Source organism: Ornithorhynchus anatinus, chromosome 20 (genome assembly GCF_004115215.2).
Source record: "Ornithorhynchus anatinus isolate Pmale09 chromosome 20, mOrnAna1.pri.v4, whole genome shotgun sequence".
In the NCBI taxonomy this organism is placed as follows: Eukaryota; Metazoa; Chordata; class Mammalia; order Monotremata; family Ornithorhynchidae; genus Ornithorhynchus; species Ornithorhynchus anatinus.
In genome coordinates, this window is record NC_041747.1 from 12,862,838 (window position 1) to 12,885,609 (window position 22,772).

General features: G+C 50.2%; 2 protein-coding genes across 6 annotated transcripts in view; one reads left to right on the forward strand and one right to left on the reverse strand.

Moving 5' to 3' along the window:
* TMEM255B (transmembrane protein 255B) overlaps positions 1–22,772 on the forward strand; it is a 42,035-nt gene that overhangs the window by 15,936 nt on the left and 3,327 nt on the right. For 2 of the 5 annotated variants that reach the window (XM_029048207.2, XM_029048209.2), the window contains 2 exons: positions 381–527; positions 3,894–4,665. In XM_029048207.2, coding sequence (XP_028904040.1) covers positions 381–527; positions 3,894–4,061 — 315 coding nt within the window. In that variant the 3' untranslated portion in view covers positions 4,062–4,665. Of the gene's footprint in view, positions 1–380; positions 528–3,893; positions 4,666–10,512; positions 10,599–17,725; positions 17,981–22,772 lie in introns of those variants that run through there. The other 3 variants (XM_029048211.2, XR_003753921.2, XM_039914927.1) reach the window with 3 other exon arrangements.
* Positions 9,159–22,772, reverse strand: part of GAS6 (growth arrest specific 6) — a 64,542-nt gene continuing 50,928 nt past the window's right edge. The window contains exons 11-15 of the mRNA XM_029048203.1: positions 17,973–18,137; positions 15,612–15,780; positions 14,490–14,662; positions 12,573–12,801; positions 9,159–9,770 (exon numbers count right to left, since the gene is read on the reverse strand). Coding sequence (XP_028904036.1) covers positions 9,616–9,770; positions 12,573–12,801; positions 14,490–14,662; positions 15,612–15,780; positions 17,973–18,137 — 891 coding nt within the window. The 3' untranslated portion in view covers positions 9,159–9,615. The remainder of the gene's footprint in view (positions 9,771–12,572; positions 12,802–14,489; positions 14,663–15,611; positions 15,781–17,972; positions 18,138–22,772) is intronic.

The window sequence follows — 22,772 nt, forward strand, 5'->3', positions numbered from 1 at the left end:
CTGTGTGACCTTCGGCAAGTCACTTCACTTCTCTGAGCCTCAGTTCCCTCATCTGTAAAATGGGGATTAAATGTGTGAGCCCCATGGGGGACAACCTGATTACTATGTGCCCCGCCCCCTTATGCCGTGAGTTCCACGTGAGACATGGACTGCGTCCAATCCAATTATCTTGTATCTACCCCAGAGCTTAGAACAGTGTTTGGCACGTTGTAAGCGCTTAACAAATACCATCATTGTTATCACGGGGGTTGTCTCATCGTGAGCACTTAACAGATCCCACGATTATCATCTCATGAGGCGAACGAGGAGTAGTCCGAAGGCGCGTGGGGAGTGTTGGGTGGCGAGGGGGTTATCCGCCACTTCTCCCTTCTCTTTGCCAGGCGCCCTTATCCCAGCTGGCCTTCGGCTCCGCTCCGTCCGCCCAGATCCTCTACAACCCAGCTCAGCAGCAGGTCCTGACCTACGCGGGCTTCTGTCCTTCCGCCGCCACCATCCCTGCCTTCCCCTCCTACCCCCTCCCCCTGCAGGTACGTGCCTCCGCCCCCCCTCCACCGGAGAAGAAATCAGGGGCAGTTTGGGGAGGGGCAGTGAGCAGAGGGAAGGTTGGCGGAGGAACGAGCGGAGGGGCGATTTGGGGCGGGATGAGTGGACCGTAGACTCTAGACTGCCAGCTCGTGTGAGCAGGGAACGTGCCTGTTTATTATTGTATCGTCCTCTCCCCCGCACTTACCTCAGTAAGCGTTCAATCCCGGCTCCCCCACTTAGCTGTGTGACCTCGGGCAATTCGCTTCACTTCTCTGGGCCTCCGTTACCTCATCTGGAAAATGAGGATGAGGATTGTGAGCCCCATGAAAATCAGAATCTCGGTTTCCGCTATAGCCGGGCCCACCAAGGTGGAAAGGTGGGCTCTGTCCAACCCGATCTGCTTGCATCCACCCCAGCCTGGCCCTTAACAAGTACCGTTGTTATCGAGTACGATCGAATGAGGAATGAGGGACAGTTTGGGGAGGAATGGGTGGAGGGGTGATTTGGGGAGGGACACCACCCAATAGAGGAGCGGTTTGGGGAGGAATAATAGTAATAATAATGGTATTTGTTGAGTGCTTACTATATGCCAGGCACTGTACTAAGCGCTGGGGTGGGTACAAGCAAATTGGATTGGACACAGTCCCTGTCCCACATGGGATTCACGGTCTCAATCTCCATTATCCAGGTGAGGTAACTGAGGCCCAGAGAAGTGACGTGACTTGCCCAAGGCCACACAGCAGACAAGTGGCAGAGCCGGGATTAGAACCCACGGCCTTCTGACTCCCAGACCCGGGCTCTATCCGCTACGGCATATTAAGCGCTCACTAGGTATCAGGTACAGTACTAAAAGCTGGGGTAGATACAAGTTCATCGGGTTGGATACAGCCCCTGTCCCACAAGGAGCTCACGGTCTTCATCCCCATTTTACAGATGAGGGAACCGAGACCCCAGAGAAGTGAAGTGACTTGTCCAAGGTCACACGGCGGAGGCGGAGTCAGAACCAGGATCCTCTGACTTCCAGGGCTGTGCTCTTTCCACTAGGCAGCACAGTTTCTCCCCCTCTCCCCATTCACCGGGCGGAGACGTTGAGGCGTGGATCTGTCCCTCGGGATCAGATAGTTTGGGTACGGAGTCCAAACAGAGCATAGTGACTTTCTGGACTCCTTGGGCTGTTCCAGCTTCTTGATTTTTGGCATCCTCAGGAGAAATCTGTGTGCGCATCCTGAAATCTTGATTAAACTTAATAGTCAACATATGTCGGGGTGTAATTACATAAACGTTAACGATCAGATCTCCTAATGGCAGGCAAATCGAATCAGCCGCCCGGTGCTTCCTAAGAAAAGAAAATCCGACTCTCCGGTTCCGCTACAGCCAGCCCCGCCGACGTGGAAAGGAAATATTTGAAGTGTTCTGTTAAAATAATTAACAGCTATAAATAAGTCCCGGTAATGGACAGAAGACAAGGAGACAGTTAATTGTTGTGAGGGATAGGTTAAAAAAAAAAAAAAAGAAACCTCGCAGATCCTGCCAGGAAATGTTCCTTATCTTGCATCATATTTCCATGAGCTCTTCCAGGCAGGAAGGCAGGGAAGGGTTGGGTACGCCGTTCCTTTCTCCTCGGAGAAAAGTACAAGCACAGATTTTCTCCACGAGTAAGGGTGCATGGGACAAGAGGGCTTAGGAAAAGGTTTTCCAGGAGAAAGATTCCCTTTTGCCTTAAAAGGGCCCGGGGCAAACTTAACCTTTAGTGCCTTCAGAGTGTACGCTCCTCGCGGGCAGGAAGGGCGTCTCCTGCTCTCGCCGTACCTTCCCCAAGTGTTGAGGACAGTGCTCTGCACAGAGGAAAGCCCTCTCAGTAAATCTTGCGGATGATTTCTGAGCTCTGGGGTCGGTCTGGGAAGAGAGAAGGAACGGTTCTGCAGCCAGTCACTCTCGCCACGCTTCAAAGCCACCCCGACCTCACTGCTTCCACCCTCTGCCCCCATCCTTCAGCGTGGCGGAACGGGAAGAACCCGGGGCCGGGAGTCCGAAGGACCCGGGTTCTGATCCCAGCTCCGCCACTCGTCGGCTGTGCGACCCCGGGCGAGTCACTTCGCTTCTCTGAGCCTCCGTTCCCTCATCTGTAAAATGGGGACTGAGACTGTGAGCCCCGTGTGGGACAGGGACTGTGTCTAACCTGATGATCTTGTATCTACCTCACAGCTTAGAACAGTGCTTGACACCTAGTAAGCGCTTAACAGATGCGATCATTATTAAAGCTACTATTATTATTATTATTTTTCCTCAGCTCCTCTTCTAGGCCGTAAGCTCCCGGCGGGCAGGCATCCCATCCTGTCGCTGGACCTGACGGCTCTGAATAAATGAGGATTAAGAGGGCGAGTCCTTTGTGGGACAGGGACTGTGTCCAACCTGACTAACTTGTATCTACCCCGGCACTTAGAACGGGGCTTAGCACATAGTAAGCGCTTAACAAGTACCACCATTATTATCAATAAAGCTGCTGGTTCAGCTCTGCTAAGCAGTCGAACCTGAAGGTTTTCGTGGAGCCAGCGGAATGCGTTGCCTGGAAAAAGCAGACTGGAAATAAGGCAGCTGAGCTGGTCTAGGTCTGACCTGGAAAAAGAATGGAATTTTTCCTATCTGTTGATGCCCCTCTACTTGTTTTGTTCTGTTTTGTCATCTGTCTCCCTCCTTCTACACTGTTGGGCAGGGATTGTCTCTATCTGTCGCCGAATTGTACTTTCCAAGTGCTTAGTACAGTGCTCTGTACACAGTAAGCACTCAATAATTATGATTGAATGAATGAGTGAATCTCTCTCTTTCCCTCCCTCTGCCTCCTCACCCTGAATCTCCCAGACTGTTCCAACTCAGGTTATAGCCTGAGAGGTAATCAATCAGTCCGTGGTATTTATTGAGAGCTTATGTGAGCGGAATGCTGTACTAAGAGCTTGGGAGAGTACCATTCAGCTGAAATAGGCCCGTTCCCTGCCTGTAACAAGCTTACCGTCTACAGGGGAGTCAGGCATTCATATAGATAAACGAGTTCTTTAGTTTATGTCATTTAAAGATATTTAAAGATATATGATTTGAAGCAGCGTGGCCTCGTGGAAGAAGCGTGGGCCTGGAAGTCAGAGGACGGGGGTTCTGATCCCCTCTTCACCCCGAGTCTACTGTGTGACATTGGGCAAGTTACTTCTCTTGACTGTGCCTCGGTTCCGTCATCTGGAAGACGGGGAATCGATATCCGTTCTCCCTCCTTCTTAGACTGTGAGCCCCATGGCGATCCCCCGACCTTTGCCCTTCCGGGGCCCGGCTGGCTCCTAGTTCCGCCACCCCGACTCAAGAGCCATTTTGTTTCTTTGCAGCCGGCCACCACCTTCCCAGCCTCGTCGCCCACGGAGGTCTCCATATCCGGTGACACCCAGCCTCCGCCTCAGGCCGGCTCCACGTACGGGCTCCACCCCAACGCCCCGTCCCGCTCTCCCCCAGTCTACTTCCTCCCAGGGGACAAACCCCCGCCCTACGCGCCCTGAACAGGCAGCGCATTTCTGGGGTCGCCTCTTGGGGTTGGTTTGTTTTTTCCCCATCTTCTCAAAAAAAAAAAAAAAAAATCGGAGGCCTCCCTTCCGGAAATCTCCCACCTCTGTTCCCCGCAGACGATCCCGGACCGTCTTCCCGGTACTCCCGACGGTCTCCCCGGGCCTCTCTCTCCCTCCCGTGCCGGCGGATGGAGAAGATGGAAGGGCAGAGCTCAGTGGGCAGGGCCCCGCGCTAATCCAACCGTCGGCTGGCTCCGGCCCCAGCAGGCATCGCTACCGCCGGAAAGCTAGGGTACCAAGATGGCGGGATGGACACCAGGCCCTTCAGGACAAGTCCAGAGCCAGCCGGGACTTGGGGCTTGCAGTCTTCTGGCGTTCCACTCGTTCCTCTTCCCGGTCGCATCCGGTGAAAATCCCTTTCTCTTTGGTGGGGAAACTGTGTCCCGTGAAAACCCCTGAGAGGTTATTTTACGGTAAAATATTCCATGTGTTTATATATTTACACAGGACCACACGCCTGAGGAAGAGAAGCAACCTGGCCCTAGTGGCTAGACCACTGGCCCGGAAATCGGAAGGACATGGGTTCTAATCCCGGCTCCGCCCCGGTCGGTTGGGTGACCCTGGGCAAGTCGCTTCGCTTCTCTGGGCTTCAGTCCTCTCCCAAGCATTGAGAAGAGTGCTCAGTACACAGTACGCACTCAGTAAACACGATCGATCGACTCTATCTCCCAGGCCCGTGCTCTATATTGTCCTCTCCCAAGCGCTTAGTCCAGTGATCCACACCCAGTAAGCGCTCAATAAATAGGATTGCCTGACAGACTGACCCCGTCTCCCAGACCCAGGCTCGTTCCCTTAGGCCACGCTGATTCTCCAGCAAAAATGTGATCTGGGCTTGAAGCAATCGTGTCCCGTCTGCAGTTTACCCAAAGGAGTCGTTTCCGCCTCTTCAGATCCGACAGACGGTTGCTCTCCCCCTCCTTCAAGGCCTTTCTGAAGGCACATCTCCTCCAAGAGGCCTTCCCTGACTAAACCTTTTTTCTTTTTCTTCCACTCCCTTCTGCGTCGCCCTGACTCGCTCCCTTTGTTCATTTCTCTCTCCCGGCCCCCACCACTTATGTCCATATCTGTCATTTATTTATTTCTATTGATGTCTCTGTCCCCTCCTCTATAAGAATAATAATTATGGGATTTAGTAAACGCTTACCATGTGCCAGGCACTTTACTGAGCGCTGGGGTGGCTTCGAGCAAATTGAGTTGGACACAGTCAGGGCTCAGTCTCAATCCCCAATTTCAGATGAGGTAACAGCCCCAGAGAAGCGACGTGACTTACCCGAGGCCACACAGCAGACAAGTGGAAGAGCCGGGATCAGAACCCATGACTTTCTGACTCCCGGGCCCGTGATCTATCCACTACGCCACGCTGCTTCTCCTCTAGACCGTCGGCTCGTTGCGGGCAGGGAATGTGCCTGTTTATTGCTGTATTGTGCTCCCCCGAGCGTTCGGTACGGTGCTCCGCACGCAGTAAGCGCTCAATAAATACGATCGAATGAATATCGTGAGTGAATGCTGCCGGTGCTCCTGGGTTTCTTCATCGAGCGGCGGGAAAACCCATCTCAGCCTCCCTCTGCTGTCACCAGCTGGTCTTGCACGCCAAGGACGCCAGACGCCTTTCCAGGCTCTCTGACTTTATCGTTATTCATTAATCGCGTGTATAGAGCACTTATGGTGTGCAGAGCACTGGACTAAGCGCTGGGGAGAGCACAACAGAACCTCAAACCCATTCCCGGCCCACACCGAGCTCCCGATCTGGAGGCGATCTCACGGACTTGGTTGGGAAGGGCTCTTTTTCCCCGAAAAAGAAGCCACTTCCACCTCCTGCTCCTCCTCCGGTCAAGCGTATTTGCGGAGCGCTCACCGCTGGCGGAGCGCCGGACTGAGCTCCCGGGAGAGGACGAGAGAAGGCTGAACGGCCGCAGCCCCTGCCCACGATGACCTTTCGGCGGCTAACGAGCCGCCCTGCCCGCGGCCCCGCGGGGAAGGGAGTGAGCCGGCCGGCCCCGACGCCCTGAGTCAGCCGAGATCGGCCGACGAGGCCCCGCCAGGGAAACCGGCCCTCGTGGTGTCAAAACAAGCCCGGCCAGGCCGAGGTCGAGTCGACAGGGAGGAAGGGGCCGGCTCGATGTTCTCTCCGTTCTGCTCGGGGATTTCCCTGGGGAGACCACCCATGGTCGGCGTCCGCCGGTGCCAGGCAGCGGCGGCTTCGACGGCACGGGGCGCGGATTCGAGGGCTTCCTACCCGGAGACGTCGCTGCCCTTTCACTCTTCGAAGGGCCTGTCGTAATAATGATGATAAGGATGGTATTTGGGAAGCGCTACGTGCCAAGCGCTGTCCTCCCCCCTCCATTCATTCATTCGATCGTATTTATCGAGTGCTTACTGCGTGCAGAGCACCGTACTAAGCGCTTGGGAGCGTACAGTTCGGTAACAGAGACAGTCCCTGCCCAACAACGGGCTCACAGTCTTCTAACTGTTGTTGGGTAGAGATCGTCTCTATCTGTTGCCGAATTGTACTTTCCAAGCGCTCAGTACAGTGCTCCGCATCCAGTAAGCGCTCAATAAATACGATTGAACGAATGACCGTTCGGGGCGCTGGAATAGATTAAAGGTAATGAGGTTGTCCCACGTGGGGCTCACAGTCTTCATCCCCATTTTACAGATGAGGTCACTGAGGCCCAGAGAAGCGAAGTGACTCGCCCAGAGTCACCCGGCTGACACGTGGCGGAGCCGGGATTAGAACCCACGACCTCTGGCTCCCAAGCCCGGGCTCTTTCCACTGAGCCACGCTGCTTCGCTGCCAGGCAGAGTTTGAAGCAGCACGGCCGAATGGCTGGAGCCCGCACCTGGGAGTCGGAAGGACCTGGATCCTGCTCCTGGCTCCGCCACTTGTACGGAGAAGCAGCGCGGCTCAGTGGAAAGAGCCCAGGCTCGGGAGTCAGAGGTCATGGGTTCGAATCCCAACTCCGCCACTTGTCTGCTGTGTGACCTTGGGCAAGTCACTTCACTTCTCTGGGCCTCAGTTCCCTCATCTAAATCTGGGGATGAAGACTGTGAGCCCCATGTGGGACAACCTGCTTACCTTGTATCTACCCCAGCCAGCGCTTAGAACAGTGCTTGGCACTTAGTAAGTGCTTAACAAATACCACCGTTATTATTATTATTATTATTATCCTTGCTCTCCCTGTTTGCTGGTGAAGAAGCAGCATGTCTCAGTGGCAAGAGCTCCCGGGCTTGGGAGTCAGAGGAGATGGAATCTATTCCAGGCTCTGCCACCTGTCTGCTGTGTGACCTTGGGCAAGTCACTTCACTGGGCCTCAGTTCCCTCATCTGTACAATGGGAATTAAGACTGTGAGCCCCACGTGGGACAACTTGATTATCTATCCCAGCGCTTAAAACAGTGCTTGGCACATCATCATCATCATCATCATCATCACCAGTGGTATTTATTTATTTATTTATTTATTATTTATTTATTACTTTTACCATGTGCAGAGCACTGTTCTCTAAGTGCTTGGGAGAGTGCAATAAAGCAGAATTGGCAGACACATTCCCTGCCCATAACAAATTTACAGTCTATAGAGGGAGACAGACATTAATGTAAATAAAGAATTTATATATCATTTAAAGGTAGGTAATAATAACAATAATCGTGATATTCATTATATAGTAAGCACTTAAATACCATCATTATTTTATTATTATAAACAGATAGGTGGGCTTAGAGGCCAGAGATCCCACCAGGACTCTGGTTCCTTTCCTCCTGTTAGCCACATTACTTAATTTTCTCTACACACAGGAAGAAAATGTGAAAAAAACCCCCGATAGACTCCTTTTCCTCTGAGGAAATAGCTCGGGAGGCCAGATTGAAAGGGGTGGGAAATACCAAGTTTGGTCCTGAAAGAACAAGAGTCAGAGGGAATCGCGCCTCCATCTTGGGACCCACGGGATTCTTGGAAGGCTCAGCCAGAGCTCCACGGCTATTTTCCGGAACCCGGAACCGGGAGTCAGAAGGGACCCGGGTTTTAATCCCCCTTGTCTGCTGTGAACAAGTTGCTTCACTTCTCTGGGCCTGTTACCACGTCTATAAAATGGGAATTATAGCTGTGAGGCCCAGGTGGGACAGGGACTGTGTTCGACCTGATTTTCTTGTATCTACCCCAGTGCTTAGAACAGTGCCCGGCACATAGCAAGCGCTTAAAAGATACCGTAAAACAACCCAAAAAACCTGGTGATTTTTTTGGCTGGGGGGAGGGAGTTCCCGTTTTGACCTGTGCTGAATACTACATTTTAGAAGCAGCCAGGCTTCCCACCAGTTAGACGTTCAGATGGGGAGGATGTAATTATAATAATATTAATAATAATGATAATAAGAATACTGGAATTCGTTAAGCACTCACAATGTGTCAAGGCCGAGTTAATCAGGTTGGGCACGGTCCCTATCCCACACGGTCAAAGTAGGAGGGAGAACAAGTATTGAATTACCTTTTTACAGATGAGGAAACTGTGGCCCAGAGAAGTTAAGTGACGAGCCCAGGGTCACACAGCAGGTAATTGGCGGGGCCGGGAGTAGAAGCCAGGCCCCCCGACTCCCAGGTCCGGGTGCTTCCGGAGACTGGGACAGGATGCTTTTCCGTGTAAATACCCGGATAAAGATTCCCGATTCGGGGAACTGGGGAAGAAATTAGAAGAGTCACCTGCCAAATTTCTCATCTATAAGAGAGCCCATTCTCCTTCAGTCGTATTTATTCATTCCAATCGTATTTATTGAGGGCTTACCGTGGGAAAAGCGCCGTACTATTTATTGAGCACTTACGGTGTGCCGAGCCCTGTACTGAGCGCTTGGGAGACTACAATACAGCAATCAACAGACACGTTCCCTTTCCACGTCGAGCTTACCTTCTGTGTCACTGGCACCAATTCTTGATTGGTAAGTGCTCAAATACTACTGATCGATCGGTTTCCCCTTTCCGGCCCCAGGGGAGATCTCTCCGCTGCTAAAAGGGATGAAAGAGAAAGCACACTGCCGCACAGGATTACAAATTTTCATGTAAATCTTTTAATCTGTCATATTTCAGAGATCAGAAAGCGGTGTTTGGTAATAAAAATAATACAGAACTATTATTTCCTTCAAGTCTACGTCGAAATGTCACCCGGGTTCCCCGCCTTAGAGGCCTCCGACCTGCCGTTAGGCCGTCTTGATATTTTCTTCGGGAAACTTCTTGGAGTCTACGCGTCGTTTGGGGTTGCTAATATTTGTCTTCTGAACTATTTACAATATATTACAAACGGGGAATCACCAGGCAGAGCGATGGCCACGATCGATTCGACACGGGGATCGATGGCTCCTACGTAACTTCAGTGTTTTTAAAGAAACTATACACGCGGTGCGGGGGGCGTGGGGGAGTCTGAATAATTTATCTTCTCGATCCAAAGAAAGCCTAGCCGGAAGAGTTTTCGGTTCTGGGACTCGGGCCCCGTGGCGGCGGGAGCCTACTGAGGCAAAGGCTCGATCGGAGGGCAGGAATGAGACGTGATGTCGCCGTGCTTGTAAACGGCCTCGTCCAAATCCAGTGTCTTATTGTTGACCTTCACGGTCATGCAGCCGTGGTAGAAAGCGGTAACGGGAGCCGAGGTGACGGGGACGTCTGGAGAGACGGAGAAAAGACACCCTTTAGTTAATCGGAAGGCTGGAATTCATGCGCCCGCCATTCCCCTCGATCGATCGACCGGGTGCTTACTGCGTGCAGGGCACCGTACCCAACGCTTGGGAGAGCACGGTCCCAAGGTCCCTGCCCTCGAGGAGTTTAGAGGCTTGAGGGAAGTTTCAGAAAAGCATCTTTTAAAATGGGCCATTCTTCGCTCAGTCCGGTGGCCCGTGGAATTCAGGGTCCTGCCTCCGCCAGCAGGTAGACGGTAAGCGCGTTGTGGGGAGGGGTCGAGTCCGTTTACGGTTCTGTTCTCCTCTCCCAGACGCTTACTACGGTGCTCTGCCCGCAGTAAGCGCTCGATAAATACGACTGCATGAATGAAGTAGAGGATTCTGAGAAGTGTGCTCACCTAGAGGTCTATAATAATAATAATAATAATGTTGGTATTTGTTAAGCACTTACTCTGTGCAGAGCACTGTTCTGCGGGAGATACAGGGTAATCAGGTTGTCCCACATGGGGCTCACAGTCTTAATCCCCATTTTACAGATGAAGTAACTGAGGCACCGAGAAGTTAAGTGGCTTGCCCACAGCCACACAGCTGACAAGTGTCAGAGCCGGGATTCGAACCCATGACCCCGACTCCCAAGCCCGTGCTCTTTCCATTGAGCCACACTGTCTATCCATTTAACATCTCTAAGGTTCCCCTCTAATCACCTACTACGGATCTGTCACCCACAGATTTTTTCCAGTCGCCGTCGTTCCAAACCTAGAGCATTCGGGTACTCCTCTCCACTCATCGATCCACCCGAAAGGGACACTCGCTGGTATTTATTAATACCTTTTTTCATTTCTTTACTTTTCCTTTATTCCTTCTCCGATCGCCTCTCCCTTCTGGCTCAATTCTACAAAGTAGGTCCCACCGAAAGAGAACTCAGAATTTCTCGTGACTCTAAGGTCACTGGGGGCGGAGAATGTGTCCGTTATATTGTTCTAGCCTACTCTCCCAAGAGCTTAGGACAGTGCCCTGCACACAGTAAGCGTTCAGTAAATCCAATTGACCTGTCTTCACATTCCCTCCTGCTCTCCCTCTAGGCTATAAACTGTGGGCAGGGAGCGTGTCTACTAACTCCGTTCTGTTGTCCTCTCCCAAGCGCTTAGTACCGTGTTCCGCGCACAGAAAGCGCTCAGTAAATACCACTGATTGATTAGACTCGTGTGAGGTTGCAGAATGCGGCTGCGGCAGACTCAGAAGCCGGTAAGGGACACCACAGGAAAAAGCCACTTCCACTTGGGAAATACTAATAAAAAACGCTATTTTTTTAAGCGCTTACTATGTGCCAGGCACTGTACTACGCGCTGGGAAACACCGTCATCCCCCCCCACCATCCCATGGCTCCTCACTATCCCAGGGCAGGTTAATCAATCCATCTGTGGTATTTGTTGATTGCTTACTGTGGGCAGAGAACTGCCGTGCTCATAGGAATGTCCAATACCACGGAGTTGGTGGACACGATCTTTGCCCACAAGGACAGGGAGGTAGCGGAAGAATGGGAAAATTCAAGAAGTAGCCCCGAAGCCAAGATCATTGCCCCTTACTGTACAAACCTTTGCCATATCAGTGTCGATCCAAGGAACATCCAAGCCTTAGTATCCCTAGCTCGCCTCTGTCCACACTTGCTCTTGGGGAAGAGATGGTGAGGATTTAGACCTACTGGTTTAATCCCCATTTTACAGATGAGGGAATAGAGGTACACAGAGAAGTGAAGTGACTGGTCACCCAGCAGACAAGTGGCAGAGTTGGGATTGGAACCCAGGGCTTCTGGCTCCCAGGCCCGGGCTCTAGCCACTAGACCATGCTGCCAGGCCCACGATCTATCCATTAGGCCCCGCCGTTTCTCGGATTGACTGTGGAAAGGAACCTGGTTTAAATCTGAGCTCTCCCAGAGGGCCTAGGTTTATCTGCCCTCCCGACAGATTTTTTTTAATGGTATTTGCTAAGCGCATACTATGTGCGAGGCGCTGTTCTGAGTGCCAGGGTAGATACAAGCTAATCAAGTCAGACACAGTCCCTGTCCCGCATGGGAGTCACAGTCTTCGTCCCCATTTTACAAATGAGGTAACTGAGGCCCAGAGAAGTGAGTGACTTGCCCAAATTCATACGGCAGACAAGTGGGGAAGCCGGGATTAGAACCCCTGGTCCTTCTGACTCTCAGGCCCTTGCTCTATCCACTAGGCCTCGCTGCTTCTTGCCACCCAGAGAGAGATTCCAGGCCCTGGAGACTGCAAAGTTCTTGTGGGCAGGGATCATGTCTTCCAACTCCATTCAATTGTTGTCTCCCAAGCGATCAGTAAAGTGTTGTGCACACAATTAAAAAAAAAGTGGTATTTCTTAAGCGCTTACTATGTGCCAGGCACTATACTTGTATAAGCTCTGGGATAGATAACCTGATAAGCTTGTATGTACCCCAGCACTTAGAACAGAGCCTGGCACCTAGTCAGCACTTAAATACCATGAAAAAAGATCTATTGGGAGGGTGGTTAAATATAGACCCTCCGTGGACGCTGAGATTTAAACCAGCCGCTTTAAAATCACACCATCCCTTCTTCGGGAGCGACTGCGCTCAGTAAATACCCTGGATTCTAGGAGTCCCGCTTTCCACCCCAGTTGGCACGAAAAGGCGTCTAACAGAAGCAAATGGGACCCGGCAAGAACCCCGGCTGGGCCCAGGGCGGGCTCAGGACGGTCCTTCCCGGTCTCGGGCAGAACCGGCCTGCCGAAAAACGAAAGCGGCGGTCACCTGGCAGCCCTCCGACGAACGTGGTGAGCGGGCTCTGCAGGTAGCCCTTCAGGGTGGACAGCCTCTCCTCCAGCTGCGTCGGGCTCAGTTCGCTCTGCCCCCTGGTCCCGTCCACGGCCAGGGTGACCCCGTCCCCGGTGACCGAGATCTCCACGAGGTGTTCCTGCCCGTCACAGACTTTGATCTCCATCAGAGATACGGCCACGTTCTCGATCGCCAGGATGACCAGCTGGAGGGGGGGAAAAAGAGAAAGGGCCCAAATCAATCAGTATCCATCAATCGATCCATCTGTCGGTATTTATTGAAGGCAGAGCACTGTACTGAGTGCTTGAGGGAGGGCAGGAAAGAGGAGTGATACAGGCCCCTACCCAGATAATAATAATAATGGTATTTGTTAAGCGCTAACTATGTGTCAGACACTGTTCTAAAATGCTGGGGTGGATCCTAAGATAATCGGGTTGGACACAGTCACCGTCCCATGTGGGGCTCACGGTCTCGATCCCCACTTTCCAGATGAGGTAACCGAGGCACAGTGAAGTGAAGTGACTTAACCAAAGTCACGCAGCAGATAAGTGACGGAGTCGGGATTAGAACCCATGACCTAAATGCCAGAGTCAGAATGACATGCAGACCCCGTAACTGGCGGAATTCAACCCCAAGTGCTGAGAGGGAAGAAAATTGGTTCCTCAGATCGTCTTCCTGAGAGAAGTTCATCAATCCACCTTGTGTTGCTTGGATTTTGAGGGGTTTTTATGGCATTTGTTAAGCGCTTACTATGTGTTCTGAGAATTGAGACGTATATGGTGTGAGACCTCAATTTTCCCTCTATCGTAGCTTTAGTGTTGAAATGCACTGTTGAGCTTTCTCACCCAAAAACAATGTTCAACAGCTTGTTAGAGGAAGAACAAGCCTCCACCAGTTGCTAACAATAATAATATAATAATAATTGGTATCTGTTAAGTGCTTACCGTGTGCCAGGCACCGTTCTAAGCGCCAGGGTGCATACCAGATAATGGGATTGGACACGGTCCTTGTCCCACATAGGACTCACGGTCTTCATCCCCATTTTACAGATGAGGAAACTGAGGCCCAGAGAAGTGAAGTGACTTACCCAAGGCCACAGAGCAGACAAGAGGTGAAGTCAGTATTAGCACCCATGACCTTCTAATTCCCAGGCCCTCGCTTTATCCACTACCCCACGCTGCTTCTCCTCTGCCATGCTGGCAGAGCCGGGATTAGAACCCAGATCCTCTGACTCCCAGGCCCAGGCTCTTTCCATTAGGCCATGCCGCTCCTCTCTTCTCTTTTTCCATAACTCCTCTCCTTCTCTCTATTTTCCCTCCCACCTTTTCTCTTCTTCCACCCTTCTTTGACTTTCCCTTCTCCCTTCTCTTCCCCTTTCCTGTCTCCTCTCCCTCTTCAAACTCCTCCCAACTCCCATCTCCCTAAGGGGAGCCCTAAACTCTATAAAACTCTGGGCATCAACAGCTCGAATGTGTCCTTCGGTTTATCTCCTTTGCGCAAAAAGACTGCAAGGAACGAGGCTTAGCAGATAGAGTACGGGCCCGGGAGTCAGAAGGACCTGGGTTCTAAATCCCGACTCTGCCGCTTGTCTGCTTCACGCCACTTAACTTCTCTGTGCCTCAGTGACCTCATCTGTAAAACAGGAATTGAGACTGTGAGCCCTATGTGGGACAGGGACTGTGTCCAACCCGATATCTTGCATCTATCCCTGCGTTTAATACAGTGCCTGGCACATAGTAAGGGCTTAACAAATACCTCTATTATTTATTAGTATTATCGCCAGAGGGCATGGCACCATCTTTCCTTCCCGGTGGGTTCTGAGGAGTTTGGGGTTAGCCTGGGTAAGGGAGTTCGGATGGGACAGCGAGCGGAGACTACGTCGAAAGCCAGTACCTGCTTTTTGAGTTTTTTCGTTGAATGGAAGTCCACCAGGGCCACGGAGAGCGAGATGGCCTTGTCTTGGCTCACGAGAGCCAGCAGGACCCCCGTGTCGGTGGCCGGGTGAATGCGAGCAGTTGCTTCGATTTCCCAGCTTCCGTTAGCTTCAAGCCCGGCTGATGACGTCGCTAGAAAGAAAGATGCGGATCGGAAAACAGCAGGAAGAGAGACGAGGCGGGCTTGCGTCAGGAGAGTTGGGAAATCAAATCGAGAGCATTTTTGGAGCCCCTACTTTTATTTTTTTAATGGTATTTGTTAAGCATTTACTATGTGCCGGGCACTGTACTAAGCGCTGGGGTGGATGCAAGCAAATGGGGTTGGTCACAGTCCCTGCCCCACAGCTCACAGTCTTAATCCCCGTATTACAGATGAGGAAACTGAGGCACAGAGAAATGAAGTGACTTGCCCACAGCCACTCGGAAGATGAGCGACCGAGCCGAGATTAGAACACATGATCTTCTGAGTCCCAGGTCCATCCTCTGTATCCCAACATTTCAGTCCATTTAACTTACAGGCAGTATCATCTTTTAGGCCTTGAATAACACTCGAAATGTTAATTACCCAAAAGAGGGAAAAAAAGTCTGCTGAGAAGCAGTGTGGCCTAGTGGATAGAGCACAGGCCTGGCAGTCAGAAGGACTTGGGTTCAAATCCCGGCTCTGCCACTTGACTCCTGGGACTTAACTTCTCTGTACTTCAGTTACTTCATCTCTAAAATGGGGATTAAGGCTGTGAGCCCCATGTGGGACATGGACTGTGTCCAACCTGATTAGCTTGTATCTTCCCCAGCGCTTAGTACAGTGCCTGGCGCATAGGAAGCACTAAACAAATACCACTAAAAAAGAAGAATGGCTTCTTTCCTGTGTCGGAATCAAGCGCTCAGTAAATACCATCGATCGATTGATTGGATTGACGTGGGGCCCGAGTTACTCGGAAGGCCCGGGGCCCAGCGTAAACTCGTCGTGGTCAGGGAACGTGTCTGTTTATTATTCTAGTGTACTCTCCCAAGCTCTTAGCACAGTGCTCTGCACACAGAAAGCGCTCAAGAAAGACGAGCCAACGAATGAACGAATACTTACTGTAATCGAGATCGAAATAAGCAAATCCGCTGCCGGGGAAATAGGATCCCCTTCCGGTCACGGAGAAACACTGCATTTTGTGATTCACTTTGACGGTTTCTTGGATGGTCGTGTCTTCGCCGTTTAACCAGTTCCAGCCCCTCATGCAGCCATCCAGACGTGGGTTTATCTGGGAAGACAACGGGGATCCCGGTCACTCTGAGGGCATTCACCGGGGTGATATGTGCTTAGGCCACATGACCGGTTGGCCAAGGGGACCTCCGTCTTTGAGAGGAGACCTTTTTGGAGAAGCAGCGTGGCCTAGTGCAAAGAGCACAGGCCTGGGAGACAGAAAGGACCTGGGTTCTAATCCCGGCTCCGTCATTTGTCTGCTGTGTGACCTCGGGCAAGTCGCTTCGCTTCTCTGGGCCTCAGTTACCTCATGTGGAAAATGGGAATTGAGCCTGCGAGCCCCACGTTGGACTGGGACCGCGACCAATCCGACTCGCTTGAATCCACCCCGGTGCTTAGTATGGTACCTGGCACATCGTAGGTGTTTAACAGATAACACAATTATTATTATTATTATTGTTGTTCTCATGTCAGTTTGCTCCATCAAAAAAATGGAGGTGTAAATAACTGCCAGTGTCTCCCTGGGAGCCAAAAGAGAGAGAGTTGTTTTTGTTTTTCGTTTTTCTTTTGGAATTTGTTAAGCGCTCACTAAGTAGCCGGCACCGTTCTATGCACTGCGGCATATACAAGCTAATCAGGTTGAGCACAATCCCTGTCCCACATGGGGCTCACAGTCTCAAACCCCATTTTTACAGATGAGGGAACTGAAGCACAGAGTAGTGAAGTGACTTGCCTAAGGTCACCCACCAGACAAGTGGGTGGGATTAGAACCCAGGTCCTGTGACTTCCACGCCTAGGCTTTCTGAAGTTCTGAAATTTGGTTTAATCAATTAATGGTATTTATTGAGTGCTTCCAATGGGCAAGGCATTGTACTAAGCGCTTGGGAGAGTGCAATACAGAGATGGTAGACACATTCTCTGCCCATGAGGAGCTTAGAGAAGGAGACTAGATAGGGAGGCTGCTTTTAAGATTGTTGTGAGGATATTCCTGTCTTTGCGCTGGATGCTCATGGTTAGGGAATGTTACCTGACAATGTCACCAACCTGAGAATTCCTCCATTATTTGTTTGTTGCCTCAGTTCCCTTCTTATGTAAAAAGAGAAGGGCCAGGTGAAGAGAGCTGGCTAAACACACAGCTCCAAGGAGATGGGAGATAAGACTTTTAAGGACATTCTTCACTCACACCAACTCTGTGGCCACCCACCAGGATAAAACGTTCTCCTAATGGGAGGCATTTCAAGAATACTTGTAAGAGTTTTTTTTCTTTTTCAGTGGCCAAAGGGCATGGGAATCCAGAACATAAACAAAGGGAACCTCTTTTAGGGAGAGGGGAAGAGGGAGGGGAGAGGAGGAAAAAAGGGAACAGAAAGACAACTTTGAGCACAAAACTGGGGATACTTCAAACATGACTCTATGGAGGACTCGGAGGGGAATGAAGCTTTCTGAAATTCCCTCAAGTTTCAATCGAATCGATCCATCGAACGATGGAATTCACTGAGCGCTTACTGCGTGCAGAGCACTGTACTAAGCGCTTGGGAGAGCACAATAAAAAGAGTCGCAGGTACGTTCCCCTGGCCATGAGGAGCTTATAGTCGAGAGGGTGGAACCGACATATAGATAATTTAACGATATAATAAATTGTTTACGGACGCAATAAACAATAAGTAATTTACAGACTAGAAACTTTTGGCCAAAGAACGTGCCAAAGGCAGAAGCTCAGGACAAATGACTAAAACTTATCAAAATGAGGTCCCAGGTCAGTGAGTCAGGCAGTCAGTCATATTTATTGAGCGCTTACCATTTGCAAAGCACTGTACTAAGCGCTTGGGAGAGTACAATAGAACAATAAACAGAAGCATTCCCTGCCCACAGAGGTATTAAAAAGCTCTTCTTGGAACCACCGCCCCAGAAAAAACCACTCATCCTCAAATAAGAGTGAGTGTGGGTTCCTTTCCAATCCAGATTTACCTGTATTTTGTTTTCTTTTGCTTTTATCTTTACAGGTAGAGTCAGTGGATCGAGGCATGTTTAAGCTCGACGAAGGGGAAAGGGAGTGACCCTCCCAGCATTGCTTCAGATACGTTTTTCACAGCAGTCTTGGCTTTTTCCCTGACATTTTGCCGTGAGTACTTAACTCATAGTAGGTGGAGAAAAGCTTCTCTCCCCTCAAGAGGCCTCTCCCTCACCGGCTCAAACACCCTATGTGTCCTACTCTGTGAAATGCCCCCTTTGATTAATAATAGTACTTACAGGCTGAATGAGGTCTTTATTTTTAAAAGGAATGCCTCCCACGGTGAGGTTCAGCTGATACAGTCCTTTGTCTAACAGAAAGAGATCTCCAGAGACGGCTATTTTCATGACAGCATCCTTGTTGACTTTAATCACCAGACTCCGCTCCAGTTCTTCCACTGAAATCTGAGGGAATTCAAATGAATCAATCGATCAATCAGTGGTGCTTATTAATGATAATAATAGCGATGGTATTTGCTAAGAGCTTACTATGTGCCAAGCACTGTTCTAAGCCCGGGGATAGATACAAGGGTATCAGGTCGTCCCACTTGGGGCTCACAGCCTTGATTCCCCTTTTACAGATGAGGTAACTGAGGCACAGAGAAGTTAAGTGACTTGCCCTGACCGTGTGCAGAGCACTGTAGGAGAAGCAGCACGGCATAGCGAAGAGTACCGGCCTGGGATCGGAAGGAGGCAGGTTCCAATCCCGGCTCCGCCACTTGTCTGCTGACAAGTGACTTGGGCAAGTTACTTCACTTCTCTGGGCCTCAATCACCTCTTCTGAAAAATGGGGATTGAGACATGTGGGACAGGGACTGTGTCCAACCTGATTACCTTGTATCTACTCTAGCGCTTAGAACAGTGCTCGACACATAGTAAGCACTTAACAGAGGCCATCATTATTATTAATCTCCATTTTACAGATGAGGTAACTGAGGCACAGAGGCTTAGTGACCCTTATTTTTCAAAACTGGGGCTTGAGCGGTTGGCCAGAAATGACTAGTACAGTTCCTGGCACATAGTAAGGACCTAAATAGAAAAATCATAAAAATTTAGAAAAAAGAAGGAGAAGATGGCTGCTGTAAGTGAAGAGCATCAACAGACGGAGTCAATAAGGGGATGCATTCTTAACCGGATTCGAAACTCTTCCCAACATAAGCTAGCAGGCCACAGAAATGCCCTTTCTTTAGTTGGCAGCTTCTACAAAACAACCCAACTAATTCTGCAGTTTGCAAGAGCATTAGGCAGAGGTTAAGACATGAAACTATCTGCAATGTGTTTTCCCTCAAGTGGAAGATGGGCCACAAAATTTAGCAGCCGTAATACCCACTGAAGCAACTCCAGTGAGTGCTACTTGCTTTTTAAACTAGATGGTCTAAACTTTGCCTCCCCCCTCTGCAAACAGAAGCAGCGTGGCCTAGTGGAAAGAGCTCAGGCCTGGGTGTCAGAAGGACCCGGGTTCTAATCCCTGATCTGTCTATCCACTAAGCCACACTGCTTCTCGGGAGAGAACAGTATACTCGAGTTGGTAGACATGTTTCCTGCCCACCGGGAGCCAATAATCACAACAGTCAGCCCGCCTATAATAAGGAGAATAAATTCTTGATGAACCCGAAGAAAGGAAAACTCACATTATAGCACAAGCACCTTAAAAAGACCCAGCACATCCATGCAACCAAGCAACTTGTGGGTCAAAAGCCCATTCCCTAATCCCAAACGGCGTCACCTTGGGCAATTCATTTCACTTCTCTGTGAAAGGGACAGGGACTGTGTCCAAACCCAAACCGATTTGCTTGTATTCATTCATTCACTCATTCAATCTACTTATTGTATGCTGATCACCATACTAAGCACTTGGGAGAGTACAATAGAATAAACAGTGACATTCCTGCCCACATTGAGCTTACAATGAACAGAGTGGGGGAGAAAAACAACAGTACACATAAATAAAAGTAAAGATATGTATATAAATTCTGTGGGGTTGGGAGGGAGGAAGAATAAAGGAAGCAAGTTAGGGCGGAAGCAAGAAAGGATGAGAGAAATGGAAAAGTGGGGCTTAGTCTAGACTAAGAAGGCCTTTCGGAGGAGATGTGCCTTCAGTAAGACTTTGAAGGTGGGGAGAGTAATTGTCTCTCAGATTTGAGGAGGGAGGGCTTTCCAGGCCAGAGGTAGTGGTGGGCCAAGGGTCCCGGTGAGATAGAGGAGATGGAGGTGCAGTGAGAAAGCACCAGCGGAGAGAAGTGTGCCGGCTGGGTTGGAGAAGGAGAGAAGTGAGGTGAAATAGGAGGGGCGAGGTGGCGGAGTGCTTTAAAGTCAATGGCGAGGAGGTTTTTTGGATACAGGTGGATGGGCAACCACTGGAGTCTTTTGAGGAGTGGGGTGATGTGTCCTGAACGTTTCTGTAGAAAAATGATCTAGCCAGCAAAGTGAAATTTGGACTGGAGAGGGGAAGAGACAGGAGGTTGGGAGGTCAGGGAGGAGGCTGAAGCAGTAAAGCAGGCGGAGTAGGATGAGTGATTGTATCACTGCGGTAGCAGTTTGGATCGAGAGGAAAGGGCAGATTTTCGCGATGTCGTGAAGGTGGAACCGACAGGATTTAATGAGGGATTGAATATGTGGGTTGAATGAGAGAGAGGAGTCAAGGATAACACCAAGGCTACCGGCTCGTGAGACAGGAAGGATGGTGGTGCCGTCTACAGTGATGGAAAGGTCAGGGGGAGGACAGGATTTGGGTGGGAAGATAAGGAGCTCTGTTTTGGACATCATAAATTGGAGGTGATGGGAGAACATCCAAGTAGAGGAGTTTTGAAGGCAGAAAAAGATGCAAGACTGGAGAGAGGAAGAGGGATCAGGGATGAAGGTGTAGATTTGGGTAACACCCGCAAAGAGGTGGTAGTTGAAGCCATTGGAGCAAATGAGTTTTCCAAAGGAGTGGGAGTAGATGGTGAATAGAAGGGGACCCAGAACTGAACCCTGAGGGACCCCCACAGTAAGGGGGTGGGAGGGAGAGGTGGAGCCCACGAAAGAGACTGCGAATGAACGGCCAGAGAGACAAAGGGAGAATCACAAGAGGACAGAGTTAGTGAAGCCAAGGTTGGATAATGTTTCCGAAAGGGGGTGGTCCACAGTCTCAAAGGCAGCTGAGAAGCCGAGGAGGATTAGGACGGAGTAAAGACAGTTAGATCTGGTGATTTTTGAGAGGCGGATTCTGTGGCGTGAAGGGGATGGAAGCCAGATCGGAGGGGGTCAAGGAGAGATTTGGAGGAGAGGAATTTGAGACAGCGGGTGTAGACGACTCGCTCAAGAAGTTTGGAGAGGAAAGGCAGGAGGGAGATGGGGTCATAACTGGAGGGGGCCGAGAGGTCAAGGGAGGGGTTTCTTTTAGGATAGGAGAGACATGGGCATGTTTGAAAGCAGTGGGGAAGAAGCCATGGGAGAGCAAACTGTTGAAGATGGCTTTTGGGGAGGAAATAAGGGAGGAGGCAAGAGTTTTGATAAGGTGAGAAGGAATGGGGTTGGATGTGCAGGTGGAATGAGTGGTTTTTGAGAGGAGGCAGGAAATCTCCTCTAGAGATACTGCTGGGAAGGATGGGAGAGTCGAATAGGGGGCTGCAATGGGGAGGGACTGAGGAGGCGATTTTAGGGAGCTCACATCTGATGGTGTCCAGTGTATCCCTCCCCCCGCCCCCCCCCCAGTGCTTAGTACAGTGCCTGGCACAGAGAAAGGGCTTAACAAATATCACAGTTATTATTATTATCTAAGACGTTAACTGAAAATATACGTCATGGGAGAACTGGCCATACCTTCGTGGAGAAAGATCTGAAGAGGATTACATATTTCAGTAATTAGGATCGTTCAAACCCCGAGCTTGCCCAAGGAGCTGATAAGTGGCAGGATCTGGATTAAAATCCAGGTCCTCTGACTCCCAGGCCCGTGCGCTACCCACTAAACCATGCTGCTTCTCTAGCCACGCTGCTTCTCTAGGTTTTACACGCATGATCCTACCCAGTAAGGCAAAGCAGGAGAGGCAGAAGACATATATTCAATGGAATTTCTTCTTTAATAGCTCTGAGAAAGTCCATTCCACCTTCCTCATGAGATCTTGTTCCTATACGTTTGCCATGCCTCCAAGAACCGCTGACCCCATTCATTTCCACCAGAATTGAGGCAACTGTGATTCACAAAAATGTGATGGCTACAGCAGATACATTTTGCGATATTTTTCCACCGGTCGGTCGATCTCCAGATTACTCATCTCACTTCTTCTCTCACCCAAGGACAAAAGGGGCTTTCTTCAAGAAGTCACTGGAGTGACGGGAGACCGAGGAATTTCTAACTCTGAACTCTACGGTTCCTAAAAGTCACTGAATATTCCCCACAGAAATTTGGGGATTGGAAGACGTTCTGCCCCTGCATCTCTGAAGATACTAACTTGCTTGTTTCCTTAAGACGCCAGGAAGAGACCTAGACATTACTTTAAGGGATTACCAAACGTCTACTCTGTATTTATTCTTTGAGTCCAGGGTTAATTTTTCCATCATCTTATTTTTGTGAAAAAGACAACTTCCTCTGGTCCCTCTTTAAAAATCACCACCCACATGCAAAACCCTGAAAAATAATTTCAAATTTTTCATCATTTTGCAACGATAAACGATTTTAGCCCAGTCAGGCAACGTTTGCAGCATTGGCGAAAGAAGCTGCCACTAATTTTTGAGGAAGGACCGCAAGGCTAAACATTTACTAGAGATGTTCCTTCATCATTCACAATTATTGAGCGCTTACTGTGTGCAAAGCAGTGTACTAAGTGCTTTGCAACTAGACCCATTGCAACAGCAATGAGAGCGACCCAGTCAAAGGACCTGGGTTCTAACTCAGCCCCGCCACTTGTTAGCTTAGTGATCTTAGGCAAGTCACTTCGCTTCTCCACAGGCATACCTCGACGACCTCCTCTGTAAAATGGGGACAAAGACTGTGAGCTCCGTGAGGGACATGGAGCGTGTCCAACTTTATCGGCTTAGACCATAAGCTCACCTTGGGCA